General features: G+C 34.7%; 1 protein-coding gene across 6 annotated transcripts in view; it reads right to left on the reverse strand.

Moving 5' to 3' along the window:
- Positions 1–14542, reverse strand: part of CADPS2 (calcium dependent secretion activator 2) — a 700135-nt gene that overhangs the window by 327702 nt on the left and 357891 nt on the right. For all 6 annotated transcript variants that reach the window (XM_027855139.1, XM_027855140.1, XM_027855138.1 and 3 more), the window contains one exon: positions 5540–5651. In XM_027855139.1, the coding sequence (XP_027710940.1) occupies positions 5540–5651 (112 nt within the window). The remainder of the gene's footprint in view (positions 1–5539; positions 5652–14542) is intronic.

Consider the following 14542-nt stretch of genomic DNA (forward strand, 5'->3'; position numbering starts at 1 on the left):
GAAGGGTTAAGTTTATCAATATTAGTCATCATACAGTGCGTCTGTTATTGTGTACAACGTTCTCTTGCTTCTGCTCACTTTACTCAGCATCAGACCATACAAGTCTTTCCAGGTTTTTCTGAAGTCAGCCTGTTCATCATTTCTTATAGCACAATAGTATTCCATCACATTCATTTACCACAACTTGCTCAGCCATTCCCCAATTGATGGGCATCCTCTCAATTTCCAATTCTTTGCTACCACAAAAAGAGCTGCTATGAATATTTTTGTACACGTAGGTACATCTGTGCCATCTAGCTGCCTGTAATTAATTTAGGTAACTTCTAAAACTGGAAAAATCATTTCCTAATTACTTCTATTGTAAAGAATGAAGCTAACGACCACATTATCAAACACATCCTTATATCACAGAGAAAAACACAATACATCTGCCATAATCTTTCTGTTGGTAAAGGAAACTTATAAAACATAAGACTGTGTTTTCATTTCAAAGAATTGGGGTATCCAGAAAGGAAAATGTATTCTAACTTCAAAATAACCTCTCTCATTACTCTTTAAATTTACTAGACTATAAAATAAAATGAGTTTCATAGTATTAAGAAATTCCTTGAGAGTCACTTCTTATAAGTCAAAATTATTATACTATATTGATGTCACAGCTAAGGTAGACTCAGGTAGACAGATGTGTTCTGTGTTAGAAAGAAGGTGAATTGGCAGACATATGAGAAGGATACTAGCAGGACAGCAGATTAAATTAAAAATGCATTTCATTTTTCCAAATTGCATCAAAATTTATCTGTTTCTTTAAGAAAAGGCCAAGTTTCCATGTCAAAATATGAAGTTCCTACTGGGGCTTAAAAAAATAAGCAAAAAATACGTAATGTATCATGTACCAAGAGAGGTCAGATAGGCAGGGGAGATGACAGATGAAGCAGAAATGTCCTTGTCATAGTATATTCTGAGATTTTTGGCAGCCACTTACTGACTTTGATGCCTTTGGGACCCTCCCTCATTGACACAACAAAGTTAATGCAATGTTTGCTAAATCTGTCCTATTAATTTGGGAACCAACATGGCTCCGGGCACCGAGGAGGCAGGAAGGAGGTAGTGAGAAGTGACAACAAGATCACTTACCCATCTTGCCTCAGATTCCAACTTGCTACCTACCCACTCCCCTCTACATAGATTCTAAATACTTTCTCTGAACACAGAATTTTTTTTGCTTTTTAAGGGTACAAATAAATAATGGCTTTTAAAGCTAGCAATATGTTGCATTTAATACTCGTTTCCTTCTACTTATTTATCTTCCTTTCTTTTCACCTCTACATTTCTACTGCTAATATTTTTCTTACCTCTATATTTAGTAAAGAAGTACGAATCCAGTATTACTTTTCTATTTTTTAAATACAGTCCTTAAAAATTAGTCCTGACTTCAGACTTTACTGATAATAGTTATTCACTGATTTACTGATTATAGGTTACTGATAATAGTCATTTATAGTACACAACAAATCAGAACATTCATTTAGTTTAATAAATATTATAGCCTATTATCAAAAATTTTAAAAAATGAGGTACATCAAATACTGTGGTAATATTGGTAAGCAAGCTTTCCAACTCACACCTCAGAACAGCAACTGCCAGTGATAGCAATGGAATATGGTCAATAATAGGTCATAATAACATCCAGAGATCAACTGATATTGCTCAGTCATTTCAGTCATATCTGACTCTTTATGACCCCTTTTGGGGTTTTCTTGGCAAAGATACTGGAGTGGTTTGCCATTTCCTTCTCGAACTCATTTTACAGATGAGGAAACTGAAGCAAACAGGATTAAGTGACTTGCCCAGGGTCACACAGCGAGTACTTATCTGAGTCCAGATTTGAACTTAGGAAGATGAGTCTTCCTGATTCTAGGCCCACTGTACCACCTAAATGCCGCTTCCAAAATATTGCTTGACTTATCATCTGGGTTGCCATGTCCTATCATGCATGGTTCTTTCTCCTAGAACTGAAAAGGCAGTTAACTGATGAGACTTTGGAGTGAGGCAGAGAGACCAGCATCAGACTGTACCTGGAGTATTGTGTTCAGTTCTAGGCATCACATTTAAGGAAAAATTGATAAGCTAGAATGTATCAAGAAAAGAACAACTAGGAGGGTGAAAGGCTTTAAGATTCTGTCATATGTAAATTGATTAAACGATCCATGATTTTTCAGTCTGGAGTAAAAAGGCTTTGAGGGCAGTTTTCAAGTATTTAAAGGGCAATCACATAAGAGAGGGATTAGACATTTTCTCCTTGGCCTCAGGCAGCAAACTAGAATTCAGAGGCTGTAATGTCAAAGAAGTAAAATAAGGCCCGATGCAATGAAAACTTCCTAACAATTAAATCTCTCTTAAAAAAAATGAAAAGGATTGCCTCATCCCGGATTCCCTTCACTGGAGGTCTTTGCAGAAAGACTAGACAGGGACCAGACAACTACTTACCAGGTGTGTTTTAGAGAAAACTTCTGTTCAAATACAAATAGGCCTTTAAGGCCAAAAGTAGGATCCAAATCACTTACTGTTTTGTACCAAGGGAAAAAGAATGGAAAGGCATGGAATTTTATTGTATGTATTGAGACTTTAAACCCTGTAGATCAGCATCATTGTAAAATTCTCCCTTTCTCTTATTGTTCCAATCAGCAGGATACTAGGTTTTCAATAATATGTTAATGACAAATACAGAGACTTGTGGAATGTAGAGTTGGAAGAGATTATCTACATGAAAAGATTGAGAGAGGCAGCTAGATGGCACAGTGGATAGAGCACTGGCCCTGGAGTCAGGAAGACCTGAATTCAAATCCGGTCTCAGACCAGATCCTGGACACTTACTGGCTGTGTGACCCTGGGCAAGTCACTTAATCCCATTGTCTAAAAAAAAAAGACTGAAAGAATTTAAAATGACTAGTCCAAGATCACCCCATCTAGTCAGTGGGAGAGCTAAGAGTTCATTTTCTTTGTGCCTGCCCCAATGGGCCAAATAAACCCCTCCAGACATTGGCTTGGTGACATTTGAAAACTGATGGCTTTTCTATTAAAAAGCAACAATCTCTTCGAAGGAGGAATGAGCAATCTGTTAAGTTTTCTCTACTGTTGGAGGACAAATCTTGCACTGGTAGGTGTCATTCAGGAGAAAATAATATATCACTGAACACTGTTTTTCATTTAAAAAAAGCAGTTAAGTGTTTTCCCCTTCATGATTCAGTGTCAGCAAAAATGAATGAAATTCATTTTAATGACAAAAAAATTAGATTTAAAAGGAAAATATCTATTAATATAGCTCAGGGTCAGGAAAAAACATAACTCATGTTATTACTTTTCTCTAAAGACATGAATTGTGGCCTCAGAACTTGTGCTACAGACTTATTCATCATAACTTTTTTAATAGATGTAAATATGACATGCCAGTTTGCTTTTTACTTTCAAACACAACGTTTTTGATAAAATATGACCTAGGAACCTATTTATTTCAGGAACTTCAAAATAAATTCTTTATTTATCAACTATAGACTTGTAGGAATTTAGAATTGCAGACTGACTGTATATGAGATACATACTCTCCTTATTTTGACTGAAGTACTGAATAAGGAAGACTGGGTCTGAAGTTTCTCTTCTGGTAATAATGAGAACAGCACCCAGGGAGCTGGAAGCATCCAGATAATACAGATAGTTTTTAATAGGTAAATTTACCGAATTTGAAATTTATGTAATTGACCCAGCAAGGCTCAATTTCATCTCATATAACCTGAAGGCTAAAATTCAAGAATTTTCAAGTTGTCATGTCAGACAGGAACACTTACTAGTTTAATGTGATATAGCTCTATTACTAAGATAAACACCTGGACAAAAAGAGAAGAAAGGGGAAACCTGTGTTCTGGAGTTGGAATGAAGTATCAGTAATTCCTGGTCTATAAGAAGGAAGGAGGAGAAATCCGGAGCCAAAAAATTATAGAAAGTATTCCCAGCAGACACTGTATTGTTGGTGTTCTATAATACTGGAGCACAGCAATGAATATCATTAACTCAATGCCATCCCCATCAAAAGTTATCAGTTTGGACTATAAAAGTTAACATAGTAAAGTCCCAATAAATTTGAGTTGAGTGATGATCATAGTATCATAGATTTTCAAGCCAGACACAACCTTATATATCATAGATGCTATTTTCAACCCCATTATTTTACAGATGTAGGAGGCCCAAAAATATTAAGTAACTTGTCCAAGGTCATGCAGGTAGTAACTTGCAAAAGCAGGATATATTGAGGTACTCAAACTGAATGAATGAATTCATTACTGGGAGATTTTTCCCCTGTAGAACAATATTCTTTTTTTTTGTTTTAATAGTGAAGTAGAATAAGAAAGCATCTATAACCAATCTAAACCAAAAATAACAGATCCAGAAAAGAATAAGTTTAAGTAATAGAAAACAATAGAAAGCAAGATTTACTTCAAAGAGACTTGCAAACGCTTATTGGAATACATCTATTTCACATAAAGTTATTAGACTATACATCAGACAAGGTGATCTTGGCTCAGAAAACCCACTGTAATTTTAATCTTGTCAAAACAGAAGGATAAGAAGAGAAATAGATATTGGGAATTAAAGAGTAATATGTCAAGAATGAAGAAACAGGAAACATATTATTAACTTATTTTCATATTTCTATGAAAATAAGTTAATAATATATATTAAATCATTGTTAAATTGTGATTGAAGTGTATTTTTATAAGCAGAGAAATGAAGTGCTTAAGAACCCTCCTGTAAATACTCTTCTCACAAGAAAAAAAAAGAAAGAATACTCTCCTGTATGCTGACTTTCACATAGGAAGAGTGTGTTTATAAGATCTGAATTGTTTCTATGATAGAGGCAAGGTGTTTGCTTGGGTTGGATCATTCACATTCTTTCATCCAGTCAAATTTGTGAGATGGCTTAAAGAGGCATTCTATGGCCATGGAAACTGACTAAGACTACCCATCTTTTCTCACTTTCTAAAGAGGAACTATGGTTACTCATCCAAACTTATACCCCACATAGTTCATAACTTTAACTTCATTTTAAAAAATAAACTGACATTTTGTCTTGCCAAATACCCAAACAAATCCACTTAGATGATTAAATTGGTTAATTTATTATTAACTTAAAGGAGAGATGTGTGCTTTAAGTTTGGGAGTATGCTATGAACATTCAACATTTTATTTGGTGAGAGTTAATAAGCTATGCTGACATTACTGAAACTGTAGTGATCATTATGTATATTGTTCCCTTGTCTATGATTTTCTTGTTTTGCATCACTTCATGTAGATCTTCACGTTTCTTTGAATTCTTCATCTGTCATTCCTTAACAGTATAGAACTATGCCATTATATTTATATAACAATTTTTTCAGCCATCATCCAGTTTGGGTAAATATTTTATTTTCACAAAGGACAACTAGATGCTTCGTGACATTATGAATAGTTATAACATTTTAATTTTGCAAAGCTGATCATAACTCACCCTTCCTAATTCCTTATCTTCAAGGGCTAGAACTCCTGTACTTTCAGTGAAGAGCTTTACTTTAACCACAGGTCGAGGATGAGTAGTGGTAAAATCTCCTTGGGTACCCCATCTAAAATAAAATAACAGAAATTTTCTTAAAATAAAGATTTAATCTTGTCTGGTATTAGATTTATGCTCAGAGAAGGCAATGTTAAACCACATGGCATCTTCTGTGGTTCAATGAGATTAGTTTTTATATTTGTTGTGAACTGTCAGATGGCATGATCAAGGAGAAAAAGTAACATTAAGAAAAAACACTTTGAAAAGATCATTATGGAGTTATTAGTCTATTAGAAATAAAAATGTATTACTTAATTATGTCAAAAGTATTCAAAAGTGAAAATGAAGCCCTCTAGATGTATAACTCAATTATGATTTAATGAATAGTCCAAAATAACTAAAAGTTTACTTGATATTCATTAAAAGTAATTTGACTCTCCAGCTGTAGTAAAAACCTATTGAGCAAGCAAATAAAGCTGGGCAATGAATAATATTAGTTTTAGAAGTTTATTAGTAACAAACATTTGAAGGTATTTATTATATTTTCACAAACTCAGAGTAACGGTATGTTCAGTTCAAGTAAAGGTGGTAATTAGAGTTAAGATTCAGCTATTGAGTATTTCCTTAATATTTTTTCCATGTAAGAATAAAAAAAGTTGTTGTTTTATACATAACACGAATCTTCTGGGAAGACCTTTGAATCTTGAACATTTTTCCCACCTTTTTCTTGGGGCCTCCTTAGAAAACATGCTTTATTCTTTTAAAATATATTTTGAACCATTTCTACTGCACTGTTTTGTAAGAAGTTATTTTTAAAATTCTTATGTAAAAGAAAAGATAATGCATTATTAATATATTAATGTCTTGCAGTTAATTTCCCAATATGCTCTCACGGGAATGAAATAAGTCTGGCGACATCTGGCTTTCCAAATCATTGTAAGAAAATAACATGTTTTCTTGGCTTATCTTTTAATTAGTAGCATCTTTTCTTTATTTCACACAAATCTATTTCAGCTTATTTGCAGGCTTGCGTGACAGAGACCTAATTGTAAATACATGTCCTAAAAAAATCACTTCCATCACAAGATAGTTTATCAAATATTACTTCTAAGTAGTTCAGATCACAAGCTATGTGAGAGTGAGCACAGCTTGAAGGAAAGATCACAGATCAAAATACTATATTTTACAAGAGGAAGTAGAATATCCATAAACAAGATAAAATACATATGAAAAAGTCACCAAGTAAAAAATGCTGAATTTACTATTAGTTTATAAAAATGAGTTTTGCATCTTCCATGAAAACACTTGAATCTTTATATTTTGAAAATATGCCACAGAAATCTTTCCTGTCTCAATTCTAACAAAATGGGACCTACAATTATATCTACTATGGTACCTTTTCTCGAATTCTGTCACTTAAGACATAGAACTCATCATAATAAAACTGAATAAAGTAAATCTTTTTACTTCTGCAACTATGTGAATAAGATCATATATTCGGAAAGCAAATCCATTTCCCTACTTTTGATAAAAGCAAAGTTAATGATGAGAAAATAGCATTACCCAACTGTGAACTTAGATTTGTGGCAAAAGGAATGAGTAATAAAGTACTGTTTTTGTAATTCTATAACATGAAGATATTCCTGGATAAAAATGGAGATTGCTAACTATTGGCTATGGATGATAAACAAAATAAATGAGACATGGTAAATAACTTGGTTAAAAATCTAAAGAAGATCTCTATAATAAACTTCCATTAATCTATAATACATAGGTATTTCTACTAGATTCTATTGTGTTACTTCATTGTGGGGTAGAGATGACTCTGTTGTTCTTTTATTTGTTTGTTTTGTTTTGTTTTAAGCTATGCCAGTGGAATGCAAGACATAGTTAGTTATACCAATCTTAAAAAGGCTTTCAGTACAGTTGCAGTGGTAAAGCAATTAAAGTTTAATATCATACTAATTAAAACCAAAAACTACAGTAAGATTTTTGGGACACTTGGCCTATCTTTTAACTGCCTAACTTTAGAGAGGCTCAACATGAGGTTGAACACATAATTATTATCATTATTACTATTACTATTAATCATTATCATTATTTTGGACACATTAGGACCATTACAGGCACTGAAGGATTGTGCATTGGTGGTGGGAGTATTTACACTGATGAAATCACAATTATCTCTCTATGCAAATAAGTCAAATATAAGCAAATATAGCTTATCACCCTGATCTCTCCCTTGAGTTCCAGTGCTACATATCCAACTGCCTACTGGACATGTTTACCTGTAAATGGCAGCTCAAACTCAGCACATCCTAACTTTTTATCTTCCTGATTAAACCTGATCCTTCCATAAAATCCCTTATTTCTGACACATGGCCTTGCTAAGCCTAGTTTGAGCCTTGACAACATCACAATAAAATATAAAACTAGTGAGGTGCTGGTGACTACATCTCTCCTGATAGGTTCTGATGTCAGAGTCTCTGGAGAGTTAAGATTTAATTAGACACCAACTCAACTTAATAATCACACCATTTTATTATATACTTTGTTTTTCATAGGCCAGAGGTACAGTAAATCTTCAGACACAGAAAAGTGACCCTGTTGAACCTTTTTCCTTCTTCCATTGCCACTGCAGAGTAGGCGGGATAGAAAGAAGTAGAAAAATAATAAAAATTTCTACTTCCCTCAACCTACCCTTGATTTTTTTTCTTTTTTCTTTTTCTTGATTGCACAAAGTGTTTCTCGAGTCCTCTCTATTTGCCATTTCTTACCCACCCAGCTCACAGGAGTTCAGACAGATACAGATTTTCAGAAATAAAAAAAGTAAGGTACATGGATTCATCTCAGGCTTTGAGTACAGTCTGAAGACTAACATATTTAAATTGGGAGAAATTAAATATGACATTTCTCTAGAGCAATTGAGAATTTACAACCATCATTAGAAAGAATCTTCAAGTGAACAGATATAAGCTAAAATGAATAAACAAGGAAAGATTCGCTTAGACACCAGCTCAATTTAAACACTGAACTTTTTATTTCTGTCTATAGCCAGCCCTCAAAGCAGGCTCAACAAGTCCATATATGCTAGCCATAAGGAATAGCTGCCTTCATCCACACCTCTTTAATCCAATCAAATTATGAAACCTTTGAACATCCCCTGCACTTGGTAGCGAGAATGAATGCAGATTCATTCACCTGTTGATTCCATCCAGTGAAAGTTATGTCATAAAACTGTTATGTTATGCTGAATTTCAGGAATTTGATTTGCTTGATTATATGTATTTGCAATGGATTTTGTTTTTCTTGCCTTCTCAATGTGAGGAGAGGGGGATGAGAGAGAAAGAGAATTTGAAATTTAAAATAACATTAATATTAAAATATTTTGATGTATTTAAACTATTGTTAATAGTAGTTTCTACTATTAATATTGTCTCTAAAAACATTATACATTGTCTCTAAACATTGTCTCTAAAAACACTGTCTCTAAACATTATACATTGTCTCTAAATACTATACATTGTCTCTAAAAAAACAAAAAAAAATCACCATCTCTGTCCTTAAGGATTTCACAATCTAACAGGAACACTGAGATGCATTGCCAAGTCTTGCACTTTTTACTTTCACATGTCTTCATATATTCCCTTCTCTCCAATCACACAGCTGCCCACTCCATGGAGGCCTTCATCATCCCATGCCTGGACTAAGGAAATAGCCTTCTCATTGGTCTCCCTGCCTCAAATCTCTCCTCCTGCACATCCATCCTGCATTCTGCTGCTAAACTGATATTCCTAAAGAGCAGATATGATCACATCATGCTACTCCTCAACAAGTTTCAGCAGCTCCTTATTACCTCCAGGATCAAACATAAAATCCTCTGGCATTTTAAAGCCTTTCAACTTGGGCCCCTTCCTGCTTTTTTAGTATAAAATCCTCCAAACCTGACCTTTCCCTGTCTTTCTAGTTTTCATACACTCTACATGTACACCACAATCCAACAACACCAGCCTTCTTCTTGCTCCTTGAACATGACAGTCTAGCAGTCCTGACTCTGAAGCTTTTCACTGGCTGTTCTCCATGTCTGGAATGCTCTCACTCCCCACTGCCACCTCCTGACTTCACTGGTTTTTCCTCAAAGCTCGGCTCAAATCTCATCTTATCCAAGAAGTCATTTCTAATTCCCCTCATTCTCCAACGCTATTAGTATCTTCTGAGAATAATTCCTATTTTCACTGTCTATAACGTGTGTATGTGTGTGTGGTTGCTTGAATGCTGTTTCCAGTTGAATGTGTTTCTTGAGGTTGTTGTTCAGTTGTTTCAGTTGTGATTGACTCTTTGTGACCCCATTTGGGGTTTTCTTGGCAAAGATACTGGAACACTTTGCCATTTCTTTCTCCAGCTCAATTTATAGATGAGGAGACTGAGGCAAACAGGATTAAGTGACTTGCTCAGGGTCACACAGCTAGTAAATGTTCCAGATTTAAACTCAGGTTTTCCTAACTCCAGGCTTGGGCCTCTATCCACCGTGCCACTTAGGTGCCCATTTCTTGAGGGCAGGAATAATTTTTTTTGGTCAGTCATCAAGTATTTATTTAGCAACTACTATGAAATCTAAAATCATGTTTCTTACTCTAATTTTATTAGGATTGCTGTCATTTGATAGGATAGCTTTATTTGTTTGGTTTTTTAAAAAATATTTTAAATTTATTTTAAACATTCTTATCTTTTTAACTTTTGAGTTCCAATTTTTTCACTCTCTCCCAGCCCTTCTCCCACCCACTGAGAAGGTAAGCAATATAACATTAATTATACATGTGAAATCACATAGGATGTATTTCCATAGTAGCCATATTTCAAAAAAGGCAAGAAGAACAATATGAGGAAATTATACTTCAATTTGCAGAGTTCATCAGCTCTCTCTCAGGAGGTAGACAGCATGTTTCATCATGAGTCCTTTGGAACTGTGTTGGTTCACTGTATCTATCAGAGGAGCGAAGTCATTCACAATTGATCATCATTACAACTCTGCTGTTAGTTTTTCTCATTTCACTTTGCATCAGTTCTTACAGGTCTTGCTATGTTTTTTTTCCCCCTGAAATCACCCCTCTCATCATTTCCCACACTACAATAGTACTCCATCACAATCATACACCACAACTTGTTCAGCTGTTCCCCAGCTGATGAGCATCCCCTGGATTTCCAATTCTTTGCCACCAAAAAAAGAGCTTATATAAATACATGTGGGTTTTTTCCCTTTGATCTCTTTGAGATACAGATCTAGTATTATTATTGCTAGCTTAAAGTATGTGCATAGTTTTATTCCCCTTTGGGCATAGTCAGGGACCATATTTTTGCCTTTGTTTCCCCAGAATTTAGCACAATGTGTGGTGCACACTAAGCACTTAAATGCTTACTGATGAATAAATAGCTATAATGTAAGGGAATATGCTATAACATTGGTGCATACGAGGTACAACTATAATTCAGATAAAAAAGCAGTTACTTTTGACTGGGTTCATCAGGGGAGGCTTCATGGAAGAATAGTTATTTGAACTGAACCTTACAAAAGTCAGGATTTTAAAAAATAGTGTTGGTGGGGAACAAGGAATGCTGAGTAGAAGCAAATCATGGCAGAGTACATTTTGAAAATGATGATCAGTCCACTTTAACTATAATATACATAAGGGGGCAAAGAGGGAGAAGAGTGAAGAAGAAGGCAAGAAGCTTAAGTATCAGGCTAAAGAATTTACACTTCAGGGGGTCCACTGAAGGTTTTTAATTGTGAAATGAAATTATTAGGAAAATATTTTAAGAAGAGTTATCATGGTGCCTCTGATGTGTAATAGCTTGGCCTCCTCAGGCAAGTCATCCAACTTTCCTGGTTCTCATTTTTCTTATCTGTGGAATGAGGGGGATGGAATAGATTAGTGGTTCTTAACTTGAGGTCCATGACCTTGTTTTAAAAAGTATTTTGAAAACTGTTTCAAAATAACTGGTTTCCTTTGTACTCCTACATATTTTATATTGTGCATTTACAAACATTATTCTGAGAAGGGGTACACAGACTTCACCATTCCTCCAAAGGTACCCATGACACACAAAAAAATTAAGGACCCCTGGACTAGAGGGCCTCTGTGGTCCCTTCCAGGTCCTTTTTAACTCTACCACATAAAGGCCAATTTGATTAAAGATACTCCAGCTCCCCAGTTCAGACACCTTTGTCTGATTCCCCCAAATGTCCTGGTTAACTGTAGGCCAAGTCAGGCATATTGATGAAACCAGTTCCTACTTCAATGTGGCAATTCTCTATAGCCCTGGCAGGAAGGAGGCATCCTGATGTAACTTCCAGGACATTCTGAATGGTTCTAGTCATATTCTATGCTTTTTTTTCTAAGATGGGCCCACTTATAATTTTCAGCTAATACCATTCATGGTGGTTCCTATTTGCAACTTTCTTTTGTCTCTGTACTTTAAAAATAAAATCAATATGGGAAATTTACCATGAGCAAAGAGAAAAAAAAAAGCAAAGAGATTAACAAGAGTGGTGAGAGTGAGTAGGACTCTAAGCCCAGAGAGGCTTTCTGCTCTTGGTTATTATGTTTTTTATGTTTCCCATTTTATCTGGTCAAGCAAAGGCTTGTAAATACATGTTTGCAAATAGGGAAATGGAGAGTTTTCTTAGTAGAGTCTGATTATAGCAAGAACACAGTCAGGTCAAGTCATCAACCGTTAATTGTCTACTATGTTCCAGGCACTGTGTTAAGAGTGCTAAGGCCACAAAGAAAGGCAAAAATCAGGTCCTATTCTTAAAGTGCTCATAGTCTAAATTTACAAGTGTGTTCTTATAAAGAACATGCAATACATGTGGAGGCTCAATGTACTTCAAATAAAAACATTCTAGTATGAATATATGAACTGTGTGATATTAAAATTTAAATACATACATACATATATATACATATATACATATATAATATACACACACACACACACACACACACACACACATATATATATATATATATATATATATATATATATATATATATATGAAATCTGTTTCAATCATGCTCAATCAAGTTGCTATTCTCCATCATTATGTAAGTTCCAAACTCCTTAAGCCTGGACTTTTAGTTCCCTATTTTCACCCACCACTCACCTTTAGGAGAAACTTTCTTAAGATAAGGTCAAATGTATTTCCTGAAGCATTGATGTCAGATGCTCCAAGAAATCTAAGCTGCTGGTGCCCCAGGATGGATATCCTCATTCTCTGATTCTAGTCAAATGGTAGCTCATTAACACCCTCACATTGCTATAGATCATGTCATTTTCTATTTTCGAGGTTCTTCTTTTATGATTATAAAAGAACTGCCTAGATTGTAAGAAGTGTCCTTGGTTTACCGAGGAACTTTGGACCGCATTTGTTTGCAATTGCTAGCTTTGCTAATAAACAGATATTGCCTGGAACTGTTGCCTCAGTTTCTCTTATTCACAGATTTCTACCTTGAAAACTGGTGCCACTTGAATAATTTGTATAGCATCTCAAAATGAAAGGACATGCAGTTTTAAAAGTTTTTTTTAGTTCTACAACAAATTAACTAAAAAAAATTTTTTTTGGATGAGGCAATTGGGGTTAAATGACTTGTCTAGAGTCACACAGCTAGTGAGTGTTATGTGTCTGAGGCTGGATTTAAACTCAGGTCCTCCTGATTCCAGAGCTGGTGCTCTATCCACTGCACCATCTAGCTGCCCCTGTGCCATTTAGCTGACTCAAATTAATTTTTAAAATTCAGTACAAAAGGGAGTAACTATGAGATGCATAAAAATATTTCCTATTTAATTGGCATGTTTGAATACTTTCTGGAATTAACACTAATTATCCTATTTTCAACATATTAAATACTAAAAGAATACATTATTCTTGCATAAAATTTGCTTTTATTGAAAATAGGCTGTCTTTCTTCACTTTCACAAATGTATTATTTATGAGGATTCAGACTTGCAAAGTAATTCTTTAAGTGCATAAAAGCCCTTGCAATGCACCTTTACTTAGCAGTCGGAGTTGGCTTTTAAAAACAAATGGGCAGCTAGGTGGAGCAGTGGATAGAGCACCAGCCCTGGATTCAGGAGTACCTGAGTTCAAATCTGGCCTCAGACAAATAACACTTACTAGCTATATGACCCTGGGCAAGTCACTTAACCCCATTGCCTAGGGCCCATCCATCCCCCCAAAAGAGAAAAACATTCTTCTCTCTTAGGGGCAGCTAGGTGGCGCAGTGGACAGAGGATCTGAGTTCAAATCCAGCCTCACACACATAACATATACTAGCTGTGCGACTTTGGGCAAGTCACTTAACCCTAACTGCCTCACCAAAAAAATACAAAACAAAAAAACAACAACAAAAAAACAAACAAAAAAAATCATAATTTATAGCAGTTCCAATACCTATTGAATGAAATCGCCATAATTTGGCAGCCATATATAAAGATTCAGAAATCCAAAATAGATTACATAGAAGTAAAAATAAAATAAAGTAGGAAAAATATTCTGTATTTTATTTCATATAGTTTGGCAGTAAATACATTAAATTCTAAAAACACTGTATGTATTTATTACCTTAAGATATTAGGGAAATTATATTTTCATATATTTAAAAAACTGAATTAAATTTCAGAGAAGCACAATAAGGAAACAATCTTCTATGGTTTTTCATAATTGTATTTTGCGTCCAGATTTGCAAAGCACACCAATATTCCCTTTGAAACAACAAAGGGCATAAAATATTCTGAAGGCTACTCATTTTATAGGCTATTTTTCTCAAATTCCACCTTCTATTCATAGGTTTGTACAAACCTAATGTTTAATCTTCAGGTTAGAGGTTTCAAGTTGTATTTGGCAGTATTTCCATTATAATTCTTTGTCAGATTATTGTCTTTAGCATTTCTGGCCTAAAATGT

This window comes from Vombatus ursinus, unplaced genomic scaffold (genome assembly GCF_900497805.2).
Source record: "Vombatus ursinus unplaced genomic scaffold, bare-nosed wombat genome assembly UNPS02010788.1, whole genome shotgun sequence".
Taxonomy (NCBI): Eukaryota; Metazoa; Chordata; class Mammalia; order Diprotodontia; family Vombatidae; genus Vombatus; species Vombatus ursinus.